The sequence below is a fragment of the Polypterus senegalus genome, chromosome 18, assembly GCF_016835505.1.
Source record: "Polypterus senegalus isolate Bchr_013 chromosome 18, ASM1683550v1, whole genome shotgun sequence".
NCBI lineage: Eukaryota > Metazoa > Chordata > Cladistia > Polypteriformes > Polypteridae > Polypterus > Polypterus senegalus.
The window spans coordinates 37,253,807-37,271,638 of NC_053171.1; the positions used below are offsets into that span (position 1 = coordinate 37,253,807).

General features: G+C 36.5%; 1 protein-coding gene across 2 annotated transcripts in view; it reads right to left on the reverse strand.

Moving 5' to 3' along the window:
• mis18bp1 (MIS18 binding protein 1) overlaps positions 1 to 17,832 on the reverse strand; it is a 55,875-nt gene that overhangs the window by 36,231 nt on the left and 1,812 nt on the right. For both annotated transcript variants that reach the window (XM_039741552.1, XM_039741553.1), the window contains exons 3-8: positions 16,465 to 16,614; positions 15,958 to 16,056; positions 15,739 to 15,858; positions 9,413 to 9,747; positions 3,900 to 3,976; positions 3,470 to 3,606 (exon numbers count right to left, since the gene is read on the reverse strand). In XM_039741552.1, the coding sequence (XP_039597486.1) occupies positions 3,470 to 3,606; positions 3,900 to 3,976; positions 9,413 to 9,747; positions 15,739 to 15,858; positions 15,958 to 16,056; positions 16,465 to 16,614 (918 nt within the window). The remainder of the gene's footprint in view (positions 1 to 3,469; positions 3,607 to 3,899; positions 3,977 to 9,412; positions 9,748 to 15,738; positions 15,859 to 15,957; positions 16,057 to 16,464; positions 16,615 to 17,832) is intronic.

Here is a 17,832-nt window from a genome sequence, read left to right on the forward strand (position 1 = left end):
TGAATAAGTCACCCTCGCTTCGCTCTTACTTTTTTACTGTTCATTTAATCATGGCTAGTGGCGGAAAAATTATAAAATTGGAGGATTACACCGAGTATGGCTTTACCAAAACAATTATTGATGGCGAATCGATTATTCATAAAGCTTCAATTGGTGATCTGTTTTTCTGTGTTAACCTTATATTTTTTCATACTTCTTCTCAAACCAATTGTCCGGTAGGGCTGCAACTAATGATTATTTTGGTAGTCAACTAATAATACAACTTATTTTTCGATTAGTCACGATTATTTCATGCCTGACTATTTTGATCCCTGCGACCTGTGGTTGCACATCCTGTTCTGGGCTCCATTGCATGTCTTACTTCATCTGCTCATGTCTGTCAACCTATGAATGTCACCCTGATGTCTCTGCATTAACATGATTAAAATTAATAATCAAATTAAAATAACAACCAGTGAAACAAATGAATTTGAAAATAATCAGATGTTTTTATATTCGTGACCATCACAATAAAAAAGAAATACATTAAACAATACAAACTAAAGTGCACGTAGTCTTTAAACAAAAAAAGTGCATTTCACTTAACCAAAAAATACATTGTTAAAACTGAAACGTTTTTCATATTTTAGTAATATATGACAAAATGTAGACATAAACTATATTATATGTAAAGCCTGAAGTGCAAAGATCAAATAAACACTTTCATAAAAGGTTCAAGGACAATACAATAGCTTCCGTGGTGCCGCGGTAGGAATTGTTGATATAATTGTTGTTATAATCAAGAGTCCCCTGGTTTGATCCTGACTGCCTTGTATATTTACCGTTTTGAGTAGTGAGTTGCTCATATTATTATACAATAAAAACATACATTTGATTTACGTCTGTAACAGCCACTGTATTAAATGTATATTTATTTTTCAATTTTATTCTCTCAGTCATGATTACAATACATACTACCATCCCCAGGGATCCAAAGCTGCTACTTTTTATCTGAAACTGGGAATAGCTGTAGATATGAGTGGTGTTTTGAGACAATCGAAATGGAAATTCTCTGATCTGGATGGATAAAAGCTGAAACACAAACACTGACGAATCTGCCATATTCGTATCTCCTTGTTACTTGATTTGTTTTTTATTCAACTTTGAGTGTTCCTGCTTATGCTGAATTAGTATGTGCCTTATGGCCTGTGATGTCAAATCCGCACTGACAAAAAACAGAGACATAGGTATATAATGATATTTGGAATTATTCATTTTATGATTTTATAGTACATTTCGGAAAACATTGTGGCACGGATGCAACATTATTCATTAATTCTTGCGGTTGTAATCAGTGACCGCATTTTTTTTCCCCCCGATCTTGCCTAGTCTGCACAGGACTCCAGGCTATGCAGAATAAAGAATGTTCCTCTCTACAAGGTGAGCCATGAACGCTCTACTTTTCTCAGTGGACCACGTACATGCCTTGCACAGTACATGTGCGTTGATTGCTGCCAGGTCAAGCTTGTTATAGCACAAGAAACCAGCGACCTGCATGCTCTTACTAGCACTGAATCAGCGCACGCCTTCTGGTGTCATCGCGCAGCAACAGGGGGGGCTAAGAGAGACAAATATATGTGACATTTTGAAGAAATCATTGTATGACCTGAATAGTACCAATCAGAAAACATCATCGCACTAATGCAATATTATTTGAAAACAAACAGACCGGGTGTAAATTTGTTACTTGTAAAAGTTAGCTTTTTTCACTTATTTTCTCAGTCTCATTCACGGTCTTCCTCCCCTCCTGCCTCTGTTTCTGCATGTTTCGTCATTAAAGGCATTTGATTTAGCTAGCTGAACAAGACAGAAATGTTGAAGCAAGCAGTATCAGATATCCTAACCACGTCCAAAAAAACAACTAAGAAACACAAGCTTAACTGCAAAATTGAGGGCACAATAATATCCTGCCGATTTTTACGAATCTGGACAACTTTTCTGCAAGTTTTGCCAGCATACCATAGACTGGACACGAAAAGATACTTGCAATGACCACATTGAATCTAAAACCCATCTCAAAAACAAGGAGAAATTAAGATCAAAAAGTGTTCCCCTTCAGGTAATAACAGAGGTAACAACAAAATCGTTAGATGCAAGCAGCCAGTTTGTGTCCATGCGAGTCAGACATACCTCTCGAAAAAACGACAAAGAGGCATCCTTTCTTTATTAAGCTTTGTAAACAAGGAGGCGAGCTACCAGAAAATGAGCAGTCTTTGTCAAACTCATTTACCCCGTGTCTTTGAACAACATATGGACGCCATTCTTCAAAAGAATCGTGGCAAGAAAATATATATTGTAGTTTATAAAACCAGTGATAGACGACACCACATAGTTCTCAACATAGCGATAGGTGGGTAAACATTTAGCTGTACGGTAATTCTTTTATGTAAGCAGTTCTGATTTTTATGTGATTTATTTACAGTGAATCATTTAACCTATTAAATTATACAGGTATTTAACTGGTATTAACAGTCTTTCCCATTAAAAAATGTTATTAGTGAACAGCACTGGATGTTAACAGGTTCCCTTTTAAAAATTAACAATGATGTTTCTGGATTTAATATATATTTTGCCGCGCGATGACGAGGCACACAAGGTCCACATTTGACTCTTCTATAAACTCGCCATCTAGAAACCTGGGAAGAAGAGTAGGCTTTTCCTCAAATACACCAAGCCCTTAAAAACATGTAGCTCTTTCTTTTTTCTAAAAGTGAAGTTAACCTTCATCTCAGAAGGATGCATCAAACTAATAAAAACTCTTACAATTCTGAAGGACACTCACTGTCCTACTGCAATCTCAGCATACAGCACCATGGAGGATTTGGGCTCCTACCTGATGAATGGAACTAGAAAAAAAGGTTCAGTTCTGCTAGCGTGCGGTTTCACTAAAAGGAGTGTGAAGTGTCATTTCATTATTGTTTGTTTTGCTGTAGCTGTTAGTATTTTCTTAGTTAAAAATAAATAAATAAATAAAACTAACAAAAACCCAAAGATCTGATTCAAGGAAAAATTAAAAAGGTAAAAACAGAAAAAAAAAAAAAAAAAAACAGAACTTGTGAAAATAAAAAAATGGATTCTATAGGGCCCTATAAATAAATGCTCGTGCTGTGCAGCTAGAAAGCTGTTCTGCCTGTTTAAATTAGAGTCAGAAACAATACTGCTAAAATTAACTGAACATATGTATAAAAAATTAGCAATTGTTGAATATACTGTAAGAAACTTAATACTGATCATATTTGCTATTAAAATATTTTAGGATACAGTATCAACATCTTCAGCCTTTCTAGCTATGGTTATATATTTTGACTGATTCTGCTAGCACTATTAAAACCATTGAAAATGGTTGTGCATGTTAGTGCTGGAGACTACTGAGGCTAAATGAACCACCAGTCTTGAAATACTGAACATTATAGTACATAACTCCTCTTACCTTTACTTTCAAGAGAACTTGGATTCATCTTTCCAACCAAGACATACACACTGCCAGTGACAGTCATCACAACATTATGTGCTATTCGTTTACAGATGAGGTTGCTGTGCCATAATAATGCCTCCTCATTCATATCTCTAGTAGATCACAATTAAAAAGAAATATATAAATGTGTATAAGCAAACAGTTTTTGCTACAACATAAGTTCAATAAATTAAGACAATCTACCTTTTTTAATGCTGTTAAGTATGGACACAGTTTCACGATCGTATATTTAGACACATTAGATAAGCACTATTTGCATTTTAAGGAAGTTCTAAATCATATACTTAAAATTAAAATCTTCTTAATATTTTATTTTACTTGCTTGAAAGATAGACTAGTTTTCTTAGTTGTCCTTGCGGCAACACTTAAGGCAGGAATCACTTACCTTCTTATTCCTTCAACACATATCCCAGTTTGGTTAATGGGCCTGATTTTCCACTTATAAAGCTGGATGCCAGTTGGCTGCAAAAGTAAAAAAAATAAATGTAATAAAAACCCAAGAAAAGTAATTAAATCAAACTTTATTCTTTTTGCTAGCATTATTGCTATATCCAATGTAAATAAAAAGAATGCTAACTCATAATGCTAATGTATAATCTCATAATTAACTACCTAATGCATTTTACAAAAATGCAAATACAGAGAATACATTTGTGTTTGAGATAATGCTAATTTAAAATGCAATTTACAATAAGTTTTAGGTAATGTACCAGTTTATCAAACCGGGTAGTGCCAGCACCAGTGAACAATAACTGATTTATAACTAATTTAGGATCATCAATACAACAAACACAAATTTGCCACAGAGGATTGTGAGCAGAAGTCTGACCTGCAATGGACAGGCGCCCTTTCCAAGTTATTTCCTGCCTTTCAGCAACAGCTCGCAGAATAGGCTCTGGTCCTATCAACCTTGAACTAGACTAAGCAGAATAAGGAATTGTATATACCAACTCTGGATCCAAGAAGTACCAATGCTCCTAATACAAAAATATATAGTTAAGTGAGAAAAGATACCAACACTCGATTGTATAAGGGGCCATCTGGAATTTTCTGTAAAGTAGGCATAGTTTCTGGTTCCATCTCTGCTGCATCAAAAACTCCTTCCATTTCAACTAGTAATGGCCGTATTAAGTCCACGTCTGACTATCAGTATGAGCTGTGCATGTCTAATGACCAAGTGAGAAGGCCACACACAGGAAAAGCCATGGGATGGGAGATAGTCAGTCTTCATATTCCTAAAGCCTGTGCTGACCAACTTTGTGATATTCTCTTCTACCCCTACAGTCTGCCACTGCAGCTCCACACATCAATAAAAACCAAGGCACTGAGTATTGAATTTCAACGCAACAAAAAAAACACACTATGTCCAGTCATTACTACAAGTACTTTGGGGTCCACATCAATGACAGCCTGTTCTGGTCTAGAAACACAAATGAGCTATATAAGAAAAGGCAAAGCAGACTATTTTTTCTAAGGAGACTGCATTCCTTAATGGGTAAAGTGACATCTTTTACATGTTACAACAGTTCTGTGATGGTCAGTGTGAATTTTTTGTGCTGTGGTGTACTAGGCTAATAATATCTCTGCAAGAGAAGCCCACATAATCAGTTTAAAAAAAGCAGGCTAAGTTGTTGGATGCAGGCAAAACTGATGGCCATTATGAAAAATGCTTTGCATTCCCTATATAACACACCTAGATCAAGTACTTTCAGCCAGCAAATTATTCAGAAGTGTGTCAAGAAACGCTAGTGGGTCTCCTTTATACCATAGCAACGTGTCTTTATAATGCACTAATCACTGTGACTGCCCTTCTATCTGTAGAAAAGCCAGAAGGTTGTTTTTGACCCTTATGTGTATTTTAAGGATAGTTGTTTGTAATATTTTATGGCGTTCTGTAAAAAGTTAATTTCCCCTAATTTAACTACTGTCTAAGATGGCCAAGCTGAAAAACCCCAAAGTACACTGAGTGGCTTTGTAATAATTTATTTTATATATATATATATATATATATATATAATATATATATATATAAAAAGGATTATTAGGAACACCTGTTCAATTTCTCATTAATGCAATTATCTAATCAACCAATCACATGGCAGTTGCTTCAATGCATTCAGGGGTGTGGTCCTGATCAAGACAATCTCCTGAACTCCAAACTGAATGTCAGAATGGGAAAGAAAGGGGATTTAAGCAATTTTGAGCGTGGCATGGTTGTTGGTGCCAGACGGGCCGGTCTGAGTATTTCACAATCTGCTCAGTTACTGGGATTTTCACGCACAACCATTTCTAGGGTTTACAAAGAATGGTGTGAAAAGGGAAAAACATCCAGTTATGCGGCAGTCCTGTGGGGGAAAATGCCTTGTTGATGCTAGAGGTCAGAGGAGAATGGGCCGACTGATTCAAGCTGATAGAAGAGCAACTTTGACTGAAATAACCACTCGTTACAACCGAGGTATACAGCAAAGCATTTGTGAAGCCACAACACGCACAACCTTGAGGCGGATGGGCTACAACAGCAGAAGACCCCACCGGGTACCACTCAGCTCCACTACAAATAGGAAAAAGAGGCTACAATTTGCACAAGCTCACCAAAATTGGACAGTTGAAGACTGGAAAAATGTTGCCTGGTCTGATAAGTCTCGATTTCTGTTGAGACATTCAAATGGTAGAGTCAAAATTTGGTGTAAAAAGAATGAGAACATGGATCCATCATGCCTTGTTACCACTGTGCAGGCTGGTGGTGGTGGTGTAATGGTGTGGGGGATGTTTTCTTGGCACACTTTAGGCCCCTTAGTGCCAATTGGGCATCGTTTAAATGCCACACGCTACCTGAGCATTGTTTCTGACCATGTCCATCCCTTCATGACCACCATGTACCCATCCTCTGATGGCTACTTCCAGCAGGATAATGCACCATGTCACAAAGCTCGAATCATTTCAAATTGGTTTCTTGAACATGACAATGAGTTCACTGTACTAAAATGGCCCCACAGTCACCAGATCTCAACCCAATAGAGCATCTTTGGGATGTGGTGGAACGGGAGCTTCGTGCCCTGGATGTGCATCCCACAAATCTCCATCAACTGCAAGATGCTATCCTATCAATATGGGCCAACATTTCTAAAGAATGCTTTCAGCACCTTGTTGAATCAATGCCACGTAGAATTAAGGCAGTTCTGAAGGCGAAAGGAGGTCAAACACCGTATTAGTATGGTGTTCCTAATAATCCTTTAGGTGAGAGTGTGTGTATATATATTTTACACACACACATACAAATATATACCATATATATAAAAAAAATTATGTACTATTTAATGGACTTAGATCGGATTTGTTTCACTACTACGTGGGGGGAGCCATGAGGGACAGCTAGTATTTTCTATAACACATTTAAGGATATGTTTGACATTGCCGAAGTTATTCAAAAGTGTGATGCGTTATTTGATTCAGGCATTCGTTTTAATTAAAACTGTAGTTTTTTTTTTACATTAAGACAGCAACATAATGGTGCCTGCATTTCAGAACGATGTCTATGACAAAAAAAAATGATATATATTAAAGGATACTTATTATCTTCTCAATTCACAATAGCCTGTTTACATGCAAATTCCACACACACACACACAAATGATGGACATAAGCATTATATAGCACATAAGCATTTTGCATTGCAAATTCAAAAATAATCTGAAACTAATCTGACATAATTTTTACATAAATGACTGATAAATATTAAAGTGCATAAATGCATATAAACAGGGAGGGAAAACAGAGAGGAAAAAACACCAAAGTATCAGTGCTTCCCATAAACCCCTATAATAATCACAACACCTGGGGACAAGGCTAGTAGCTCACTCAGAATGAGTGAAAGTATCCCAGTATACTATGGCAGTTTAGTAGAGTATTTCTAAAACCTGTGGGATCTCACATCTACTGACCTCAATATTGGATAGATAAAGTACATTTATCTATTTGTCCCCCAAGGGTAAATTAGAACTTTACAGAAGCTTGATATGTAACTAGAGAGGTAATCATGCTGCAGGTAAACAATACGACAAATAAGCCTTACTGATGTTGTCCACCCATTATCTTTCAATTTATTTTGGGAAAATATAAAAACATTTCTCAAGAACCACATTTTTAACTCTTTCGGGGGAAATATCGACTTTGTCAAAAGGAGGGATTGACTGTGGTAATCTACTATAAAATAGTGACAAAACCCACAGTTTCTTTTTAATTAGACTCTCTTTGCTAGAAGGAAAAAGTTAGCTTAATTGGTTTAACCAATATTTCCTCCGCTTGCATGAGTAGTGAGGAACTAACAATGTCAAATATGGCAAGGACACCTGGCAAAAGATTGAAGTAGACGCCAAAGCAAAATACTCTGTGAATGATGTTTTGCATATTATTGCTGAATTGGACTTGGTGACTCTGATTTTGATACTTGTGATCAAAAACAAATGTGAGGTATCAGTATCAGGCAATAGTGGTGCTGAACAGGTTCGTATAGCTGATGCACCTACAGCAACGTTCATCTGGGAGAACTGCCACTTACAATGACAAGAGATACAAACCAGATTGCGGTGCACTGCAACCGCTGCTGCCATCCCTGAACCCTGCCACGTAAAGACAGCCTGGCAGCCAGCCTGTCCACATATTCCTGGCTAACTGGTGGCCACAGCACACACCAACAAACATTTAATAATGATTTCTGTGTGAAACCACTGCTTTGTGTGCTTTTCATAAAACTGTGTTTTGTGGAAAAAAATATTCAGCCCTAACACAAATTATGAAGGACAAAATGGACAAACGTATGCTTTTACAGGACAGTTTGAGTGTCCCCATTTGCAAATTATGCTCATATACAAACCAGGTCTTTGAATTTGTAAAATGTGTACTGTAGCCACAGATCATTCAATAATGATTTTTGTATACACTGATCAGCCACAGCATTAAAACAACCGACAGGTTAAGAGAAGAACATTGATTATCTTGTTGAGCAGTTAGTTGAAGGTGATTTCATGGAAGCTGGAAAAAAAGGACAAGCGTAATGATCTGAGTAACTCTGACAAGGGCGAAATTGTGATTGCTAGACAAATGGGGTGTTTCCAAAATGCAGTGGTTAGTACCTACCAAAGTGGTCTAACAACGGACAACCGGAGAACCAGCAACAGCGCCACGGGCAGCCAAGGCTCACTGATGTGCATGGGGAGTAAAGGGTAGCCTGTATGGTCTAATCCGACCTACGGTAGCACAAACGGCTAAAAAACAATGCTGACCACAAGAGAAAGGTGCCAGGACACACAGTGCACCACAGCTTGCTATGCTGCACCACACCAGTTAGAGTGCCCATGCCAACCCATACCCACTATAAAGCTTCAGAACTTGTCCATGGGCCAATGGAATAAGGTATCCTAGTGTGATGAATTATAGTTTCTTATAGACCATGAGGACTGTCACATTCATGTTGTTTCACTAGGGAAGAGAATGCAGCAGGATGCACTATAGAAAGGAAAGCAATGCTCTGCTAGGAAAGTTGGGGTCCTAGCATTCACAATATCAGGCAGGTGGTTTTAATGTTGTGACTAATCACTGTATAAAGTGGAAATAGTCACATGCATAGAAAGGGTGGAAGGATTTTCAGTAGACTTCATTGGCAGCACAAATAATACAGACCCAAACCTCAAGTGATCCAGCCATCAACATATACACCATGACATATTTTTTCCCCATATAAGAGGTACCATTTAATCCATGTATGAAAATGTGTGCACGGAGTTATTTAAGAATATTGTCATGCACTAGCTACAAATACACTAACTTGCTTTGCAACATCTGTAAATGACTATTCCTGCTCAGTTAATTAAAATGAGAACCAAAATAAATTATACTTACTTCTGTTTTTGCATCCGTAACATCATTCACTTTTATTTCTGCCACTTTATTTTCACTTTGCTTTTTCTGGTTTTTACTTCTAGGTATGTAAATCTTTGGGCTGGTTGCAAAGTCTTGAACATCAGGGGTTTCAAGTACACCATTGTAAGTGGCTTTTGCTGGGCTATTATTTGTAAAGGACAGGGGATGTCTCTGAGACCTTCTCTCCGAATTATGCAATTCCAAACTAATATCCATGGGATTACTGTCAGTCTTAGCTGTGTCATAAGATGCTTTATCATCAGTGCTTTCATCCTCATCTAATGACACTAAAAGAATACTTATATCCTGATCATCTGGAAAACAAAAAAATGCATTAAGGCAATAAATCTGTGAAAAATGTTAGTAGACCAGAATAGAAGTGCAAAATTGCTAGACCAAAAAAAAGTCTAAGACTAGCAAATTACAGTATCACAAATTTTAAGCTACGTGGCAACTAATTGGTCATTTAGATATTACAGTAGTGTAAAATAGGACTGCTGACTGATCACCATGAGCACGAGATTAACGCAACAGCAGCTTTTGCATTTAAACGTTTAATGTAACACCTAAATGCATTTATTAAATCTGGTTAATTTGACTGTGCTTCACATGCTGTTAATGAAGCATCACCAAACAAATCCAAGTGTAACATTGGCATATTAAAATAATGCACACATATTAGTACTGTGTGTGCCGTTTGTTACAGCCTGCATTTCCACACACTTAACATATGGAAGCTTTCTTCATTCCTAGACTGAGTATGGGAAAGCGGTGATTGACAGCATCTCCCTTTAAGGGTGAGATTTTCAGGCTGCTGTCACAAGGTCAAGCTGCTAGATACAAAAAGAGAAGTAAAAAAACTCATTGTGAGATGCCCGCTTCAAAATCCACGGCTGCATTCCTTAAATCAACCAAACATTTGTTTTCTGCTGCTTATATGGGGCTGGGACACAGGGGCAGCAGTCTAAGCAATTATGCCCAGACGTCACTCTTCTCCTCCACCGGTGGGGGCTATATTAAGATGGTCCCAGACCACCAAGCCCAAAACACCTCCCCACCTAGGTATCCTGGAGGCACCCTAATCAGATGGCTGAACCAACTTAACTTGCTCCTTTCAATGCACAGGAGCAGAAGCTCTACTTTGAGCTCCTCCTAAATGTCTGCACCCCTCATCCTCTCTCTAAGGCTTAACCTAGACACCCTGGGAGAGAAACTCTCTTTTTGCTGCTTGCATCTGCAATCTAGTTCTTTGGCCATTACACAAAGCTCATGAGCATAGGTGAAGACAGGGCCAAAGATTGATCAGTAAATCAAGAACGTTGCCTTTCAGCTCAGCTCTCTGCATCAAAAGTGTCTGCAAATACATTATTTCAATTAACTTGAAACAGTTCTCAGTATTTGCACAATGTTGAAATTGCTGGATTAAGTGGCCTAACAATCTCGATCACACACCGTCACTACTCCTTGTCGGGAAGGGGAATAAAGGAATTGCAAGGGCCACTTTGAGACAAACTGATGTATTAGATCGTAAAATGTCAAGGGTAACACACTACAACCGAGTCATCAATGCTGTTTGATTACTTTAACAAGATACACCTGTTCTTATTCTGAAATTCTTTACTTCAATTGCCTGCAAAAACAACCATCAATTTGTGCTACTCACAATATCCAACTTAGACTAAGTGGGAAAACCTCGAAACAATCTTGAAATTAGTCAAGTGATTCACTTAAGGTGACAGCTCCGGGACTTAAGACATGTGATATTTGGCAGTAATATGTGACAAGCTTTCCATCTAAAAACATGTTTAGCTATTTGCTGAATGATTTGCACAAACAATAAAGGACACCTAAAACCGTATTGCATTGACATTTTGAACTGAACACATACTATTCCATCTCATTTGTAGGTTAAAAGTCCTGTCTCAAATTGAAAAAGTAATTCCCAAGAGGGTGTAGTTTTCCTGTTTATTTGTGTGACATGAGCAATGTGAGATTTTTTACCACCTTGTAATCCTATCAATTGCTATTGTAGAACTGATCACTAATGTCTTCAATTGTGTCACAAGCTTCTTTCTTTCCATTCTTCATGAAAACATGAGATTTTAAAATTTTCTTGGCCACCACTACAAAAGTACACAGAGTAACAATGTATAAAAAAAATGTCATGTTTGGATGGAGTATTATTTTAACAGAATTTAAAATATAACCTAATAATTGGGATTTTACTTGCTTTTGTACATTAGGTAATAGAATGTGTCATCAGTTTAATCCCCTAAATCCTTAAGAAATGTTCCTTCTTATGGGACAGTGTCTTCCATCTTGTATTTGTAATTAAATGTTACCTCTAACTGCAGGCAGCAATTTGAACTTCCCTAAATTAAACTGCATTTTGCAAGTGTTTGCCCAGTTTTGAGGATTATCTAGGTTACCTATAACTACATCTTCAGTACATACTATTTGTAAGAGACCATCACCTATGAATTTCTAACTTTTAAAACTAAGGTTAAATTTAAGGAGGTTCATGATGTAGTTGAATATGGTCTCATTGTGCATCATAGATGACGACTCCTGAAAAAATAAATCAACTTTGTTTGACCAGGAAGCACAATCTCAACCTCTGAGACACTTTTGAAGTACATTTTTCAATGCATTAAATTGAACAATCATCTAATTGTGCAAACCACTTAAACTCTTATTCTTTTAGTGTCATTAATTTTTGTGCAAGTTTCCCAAATGTTCATGTTTCACGTTTGCATTTGGAAGTGAAATATAAAGTGGCATTTCATAATAAAAATATCTTTTTCTTATAACACTTTTTTTTTTTTTAATTATTCACCTAAAAAAATGAAATGTTTCTTCTACTAGTAATTGATCATATTGCATGCATTATCATGGTATTCATGCACACACTTCCATTTTAATTTGTAAATGTAGTAGCCAAAATACAGAAAATGACAAGTATTTAAAAAAAAATGATCAATCATACAATATGTTAACTACTTTTAAACATACTACTGTACATAATAATGAGTACAGTATTTGGTAAAGTTCTCTTCGCGATTGTTAAACTTGACAGACATTCTCACTAAGAGAAGTGTATGGTTTTTCAGCTGTTAAGCCTATACAAGTGCAACCACTTAAAAGAAATTAAAGAATTAAATAGGATTCATTTGCTTGCACTTCATTACTGTAACTCAAAAGGAAATACATTTCATAATTTTGATATATGAATATACAGCACATCCGGAAAGTATTCACAGTGCATCACTTTTTCCACATTTTATGTTACAGCCTTATTCCAAAATGGATTAAATTCATTTTTTTCCACAGAATTCTACAAACACCCCATAATGACAACGTGAAAAATGTTTACTTGAGATTTTTGCAAATTTATTAAAAATAAAAAAATTGAGAAAGCACATGTACACAAGTATTCACAGCCTTTGCCATGAAGCTCCAAATTGAGCTCAAGTGCATCCTGTTTCCCCTGATCATCCGTGAGATGTTTCTGCAGCTTAATTGGAGTCCAACTGTGGTAAATTCAGTTGATTGGACATGATTTGGAAAGGCACACACCTGTCTATATAAGGTCCCACAGTTGACAGTTCATGTCAGAGCACAAACCAAGCATGAAGTCAAAGGAATTGTCTGTAGACCTCCGAGACAGGATTGTCTTGAGGCACAAATCTGGGGAAGGTTACAGGAATATGAATGAGCACATTGGCCTCCAACATCCGTAAGTGGAAGAAGTTCGAAACAACCAGGACTCTTCCTAGAGCTGGTCGGCCATCTAAACGGAGCAATCGGGGGAGAAGGGCCTTAGTCAGGTAGGTGACCAAGAACTTGATGGTCACTCTGTCAGAGCTCCAGAGGTCCTCCGTATACAGAGGAGACCCTTCCAGAAGGACAACCATCTCTGCAGCAATCCACCAATCAGGCCTGTATGGTAGAGTGGCCAGACGGAAGCCACTCCTTAGTAAAAGGCACATGGCAGCCCGCCTGGAGTTTGGCAAAATACACCTGAAGGACTCTCAAATCATGAAACAAAAAAAAAAAAAAAGATTAAACTCTTTGGTGTAAATGCCAGACGTCACGTTTGGAGGAAACCAGGCACCGCTCATCACCAGGCCAATGCCATCCCTACAGTGAAGCATGGTGGTGGCAGCATCATGCTGTGGAGATGTTGTACAGCGGCAGGAACGGGGAGACTAGTCAGGATAAAGGGAAAGATGACTGCAGCAATGTACAGAGACATCCTGGATGAAAGCCTGCTCCAGAGCACTCTTGACCTCAGACTAGGGTGACTGTTCATCTTTCAGCAGGACAACGCCCCTAAGCACACAGCCAAGATATCAAAGGAGTGGCTTCAGGACAACTCTGTGAATGTCCTTGAGTGGCCCAGCCAGAGCCCAGACTTGAATCCGATTGAACATCTCTGGAGAGATCTTAAATTGGCTGTGCACCGACGCTTCCCATACAACCTGATGGAGCTTGAGAGATGCAGCAAAGAGGAATAGGCGAAACTGGCCAAGGATAGGTGTGCCATGCTTGTGGCAATCCATTTTGGAATAAGGCATAACATAACAAAATGTGGAAAAAGTGATGCGCTGTGGATACTTTCTGGATGCACTGTATCTACCAAAAACCCAATCAAAAGCTCAACAATTTACTTTGCAAAATCTCTCATACCAAACAAGTACACTCACTAGTTTTTGCTTAATTCCTCTAAATGTTGGTAAATTGGAAATTAAAAATCTGGGAGAAAAAGGGATTATTGGAAAGGCAATTTAAGAACATGAAATTTTTCTATAACGCTCTACTCCATCTTGGGAAATGGATTACAATGCAGACTAATGCAAAGGAATTCTTAAGGAAAGTTTGCCTCCAAGTTAGTCGAATGCAATTCCTCATGCATATGAACAAACAGACACCAAGATAGGTAGCATCTTGAATTTTAAATATCAAATATAGCCATTACCATAACTCCTCATTCCAAACTCATAGATATGATTTATTCATATAAAAACTTATATAACACTTATCAGCTAATTGCACAAAAGTTACCTTTAAAAATAAAATGGGTTAAATATTTAACTGAGCTGCTAAGGCAGTTAATGTAGCATAGCGATAAACAGAATGAGAAAACGGTGCCTGAAATAAAATTGAAATGTAACATTATATTGACCCTACCAGTATATTGAAGTGTTCAAATTAACGTCAAATCATTTTCAGTTTATCTCTGCACTATGTTTTTCAGATGTAAGCTAAGTCCCCTTTTCGATCAAAGTATTAAGTATTCAATAATGTTTTGCCAAAAGAAGGTCTAACTAATAACATACGCCAGCAACATTTTCTGCTAGCCATTTTTAATACAATTCATAAACTGAAGTGTAGCAGGAAGGCAAAATTTGCCACAACAGCATTATGAACAAACAAATCCTGGATGGGACAGCAAAGCAAGTTTAATTAGGTAATTTCACTAAGCAATTTATTAACCTTGTTGGCGTTAACTCCGAACGTGACTTGGGCTGGGAATTCTATGTGATTATAGTTATTCACGAGTCAAATTTGGGGTGATATGATCTAATTTACAGTTTTAATACCAAATATCTTATGACAGCATTCTGTTGCCATCTAGTGGATGAAATGACATCATACTGCAAAAAAATCATGAATACCTGTATTTCTATGCATTTAAGGTAATTCATTAATATTCAGGAGTGGGACAAAGCCTTCAACAACAATGGTGTGTAAACAAGAAGCTTTAAAGTCTATTTTAGAATAAACTGAAACTAAACCATTAGTTGAAAAAAGCAATAGAGAATTTGAATTGGTCATTAGTCGTTGACCTTTACAACGAAACAGATCCTTGCTGAAGCGTATAACTAAACCGCTGTGATATGCCTGGTGACTTCAGTTATTACACTTAACATTTGTTGTTAAAAAATGTCAATGTTTTTGACTCATTTTTCTGGGCGTAAACAGAACAGTAAAGAGGCTATATAACATTATCACTGAACATCTGAAATGCGCACTTTAATTGTGAAGAGTTCTTTTACTTACATTTTTTATTAATTGCGTTTTTGACAGATTTTCATTTTACAGTATAAAGTGATACTCAATAACAAATGTGAAAAATAAAGCAATTTTTGAACCAAACCACAAGCAACTGAAAAGTACTATACAATAACAAGTGCTTTCTTAAACACCAATACATTCAATAAATTATTCAGCAGCGCAGAGTATCTGAATATAGTACAGTAATTCAACATATATTTCTTCTCAAAAAATGATTTCAAACATACCTTCACTGATGTCACACTCGCTACTCTCATCAGGAAAAACTACTTTAAATGGAGATTGTTTATTCCTTTCACTTCTTAGAAAATTAGGTAGTTCTTGTTCTCTAAATTGCATAGATGACACTGAAACATTCAATAAAGGCAATGGTAATGAATTATTACAGTTTGGTTCAACTGGTCAAAGAGATCAAAGTTTATGAACAGATTAAAAAAAAAACACACCTTCCTGTCTTTCATCCACGATCATATCAGATGAATGTGGATTTTGCTGGGCTGTGAAAATGTTGGCTATTACTCGTCTCCCAGTTGATACTGCTGGCACTGAAGCACAATGACAAAATGTAATCGTTAGCAGTTCTTTTCTCCATCAAAAGTAAACACATATTTATAAAACCTTACATTTTGACGACATTTATATTCCAGACAGAAAGTACAAGCAAATTTAGAATTCAAAAGATCATGCAGAGTAAAAAAGGTGCACATAACTTAGACTTACTCTTCTGGAAAGCCATTAGAATGGATCTTCTTACAGAGCAGGTGCACAAAACCAATTAAGACCTATAGAGCTATTTGCTTTTAAAGATGTGTTTTTTGACAAATGCAAATGCCTAAAATGATCACTATGAACTTCAGACATACTATGAATACTAGAATAGGCACCTTAACCTAAAAGACCAGGGTCAACAGCACTACTGTAATCATACACTGCATCAAGCAAGGAAGACCAACCTTCATTCATTTTTGTTTTCTCAATATGGATTGAGCCAGGAAGTGCTTGAATGTTTTTAGTTGCTAGTGCTTCTGTGCATGGAGATCCTTTAGTTGGCAATTTCTTTTCACCATTACCACCATATAAGATGACTTTACTTTCTCTTTGAACTGGGACAGAAAGAAAACACAAACATGCTTAACATGTTATACTACCGCATTTTAAGAAAACAAATGATCACTGTGTACAAAGGAAGAGTTGGTGTCTGCTTAGGTCTCCTTAAAAAAAAAGTATGTTTTAAATTAAAAAGCATAAACTTAAAACAAAGTGGTTTTCTTCAGTAGACTGATTTTGCTTACAATGTAATGCAAATTATATATGGTAAACATTAAACCAACATTATCACAGCAAAAATATGATACTCTCTACTTTGTAGGTTAAATTTTTCAGTGAAGTTGGAAGTCATTTTATGAACACCCATTGATCACATGTAAAATGTTCTCTTAAAATTACTTTGTCAATTGATATAGATTTCAAAACTGTTTACTATAATTTTAGGATCTCAGGCTTTAGTGAGGGTATGTAGTTAGGAGACTAACCCTATAAGCATCAGATGGACGGCAGGAACCAACCTCAGATGGTTAATTTACCTTAAAACCTGTTTGCTGAATGCAACTAATAGATTAGCACTTTTAGAACTAAGAACACCACATTTTCCCCAAATGATACATAGATAATAAAGAATGCACTTCAGAATAAAATAGAAATAAAACTACATCAATACACTTTCTTTTTAACTTATAAATTATGGGATGTACCATGCCCACAACTGCCATCACATAATTAAATCTACTTTCTTGCATTACTATTCAAATGATTCCAAACCTAGGCTGAGAACAAAGTAAAGCAGATGCTCTATTTTGTCCTGTAAACAAATGGAGGGCTAAAGTGTGTTCACCATAGTGATTCAGAAGAATATATTTTTTTTTTTAAGATGCCAATAACGTGCAGGAATGATGTGTAACACAGAGAGTAAAGAATACAGTATCTTCGCTACCATAAAAAAACTTTACTACATCAGTTTTGTATATAATTTATTTTGTGGGCACAAAATAAAACATTATGAACTTTGGTAGCTCCATATAATGTTAAACCAAAGATGCTAGGATAAAACCAAAATTAAGCAAAGAAAAACAGAGAACATATCTGCCCAAAATGTTCAAGCATATTTATCGTATATAAAATCAAAAGACATTAACTGTAAAACAAAAAAGATTGTTTATAATAATCTATAATTTGTACCATTGTGAAATAAGTATTTTAACATACAATAAAAGAAGGAGAATGCCTTTAAATTACACAATTGTCTTGAATAGCCGATATAGGCC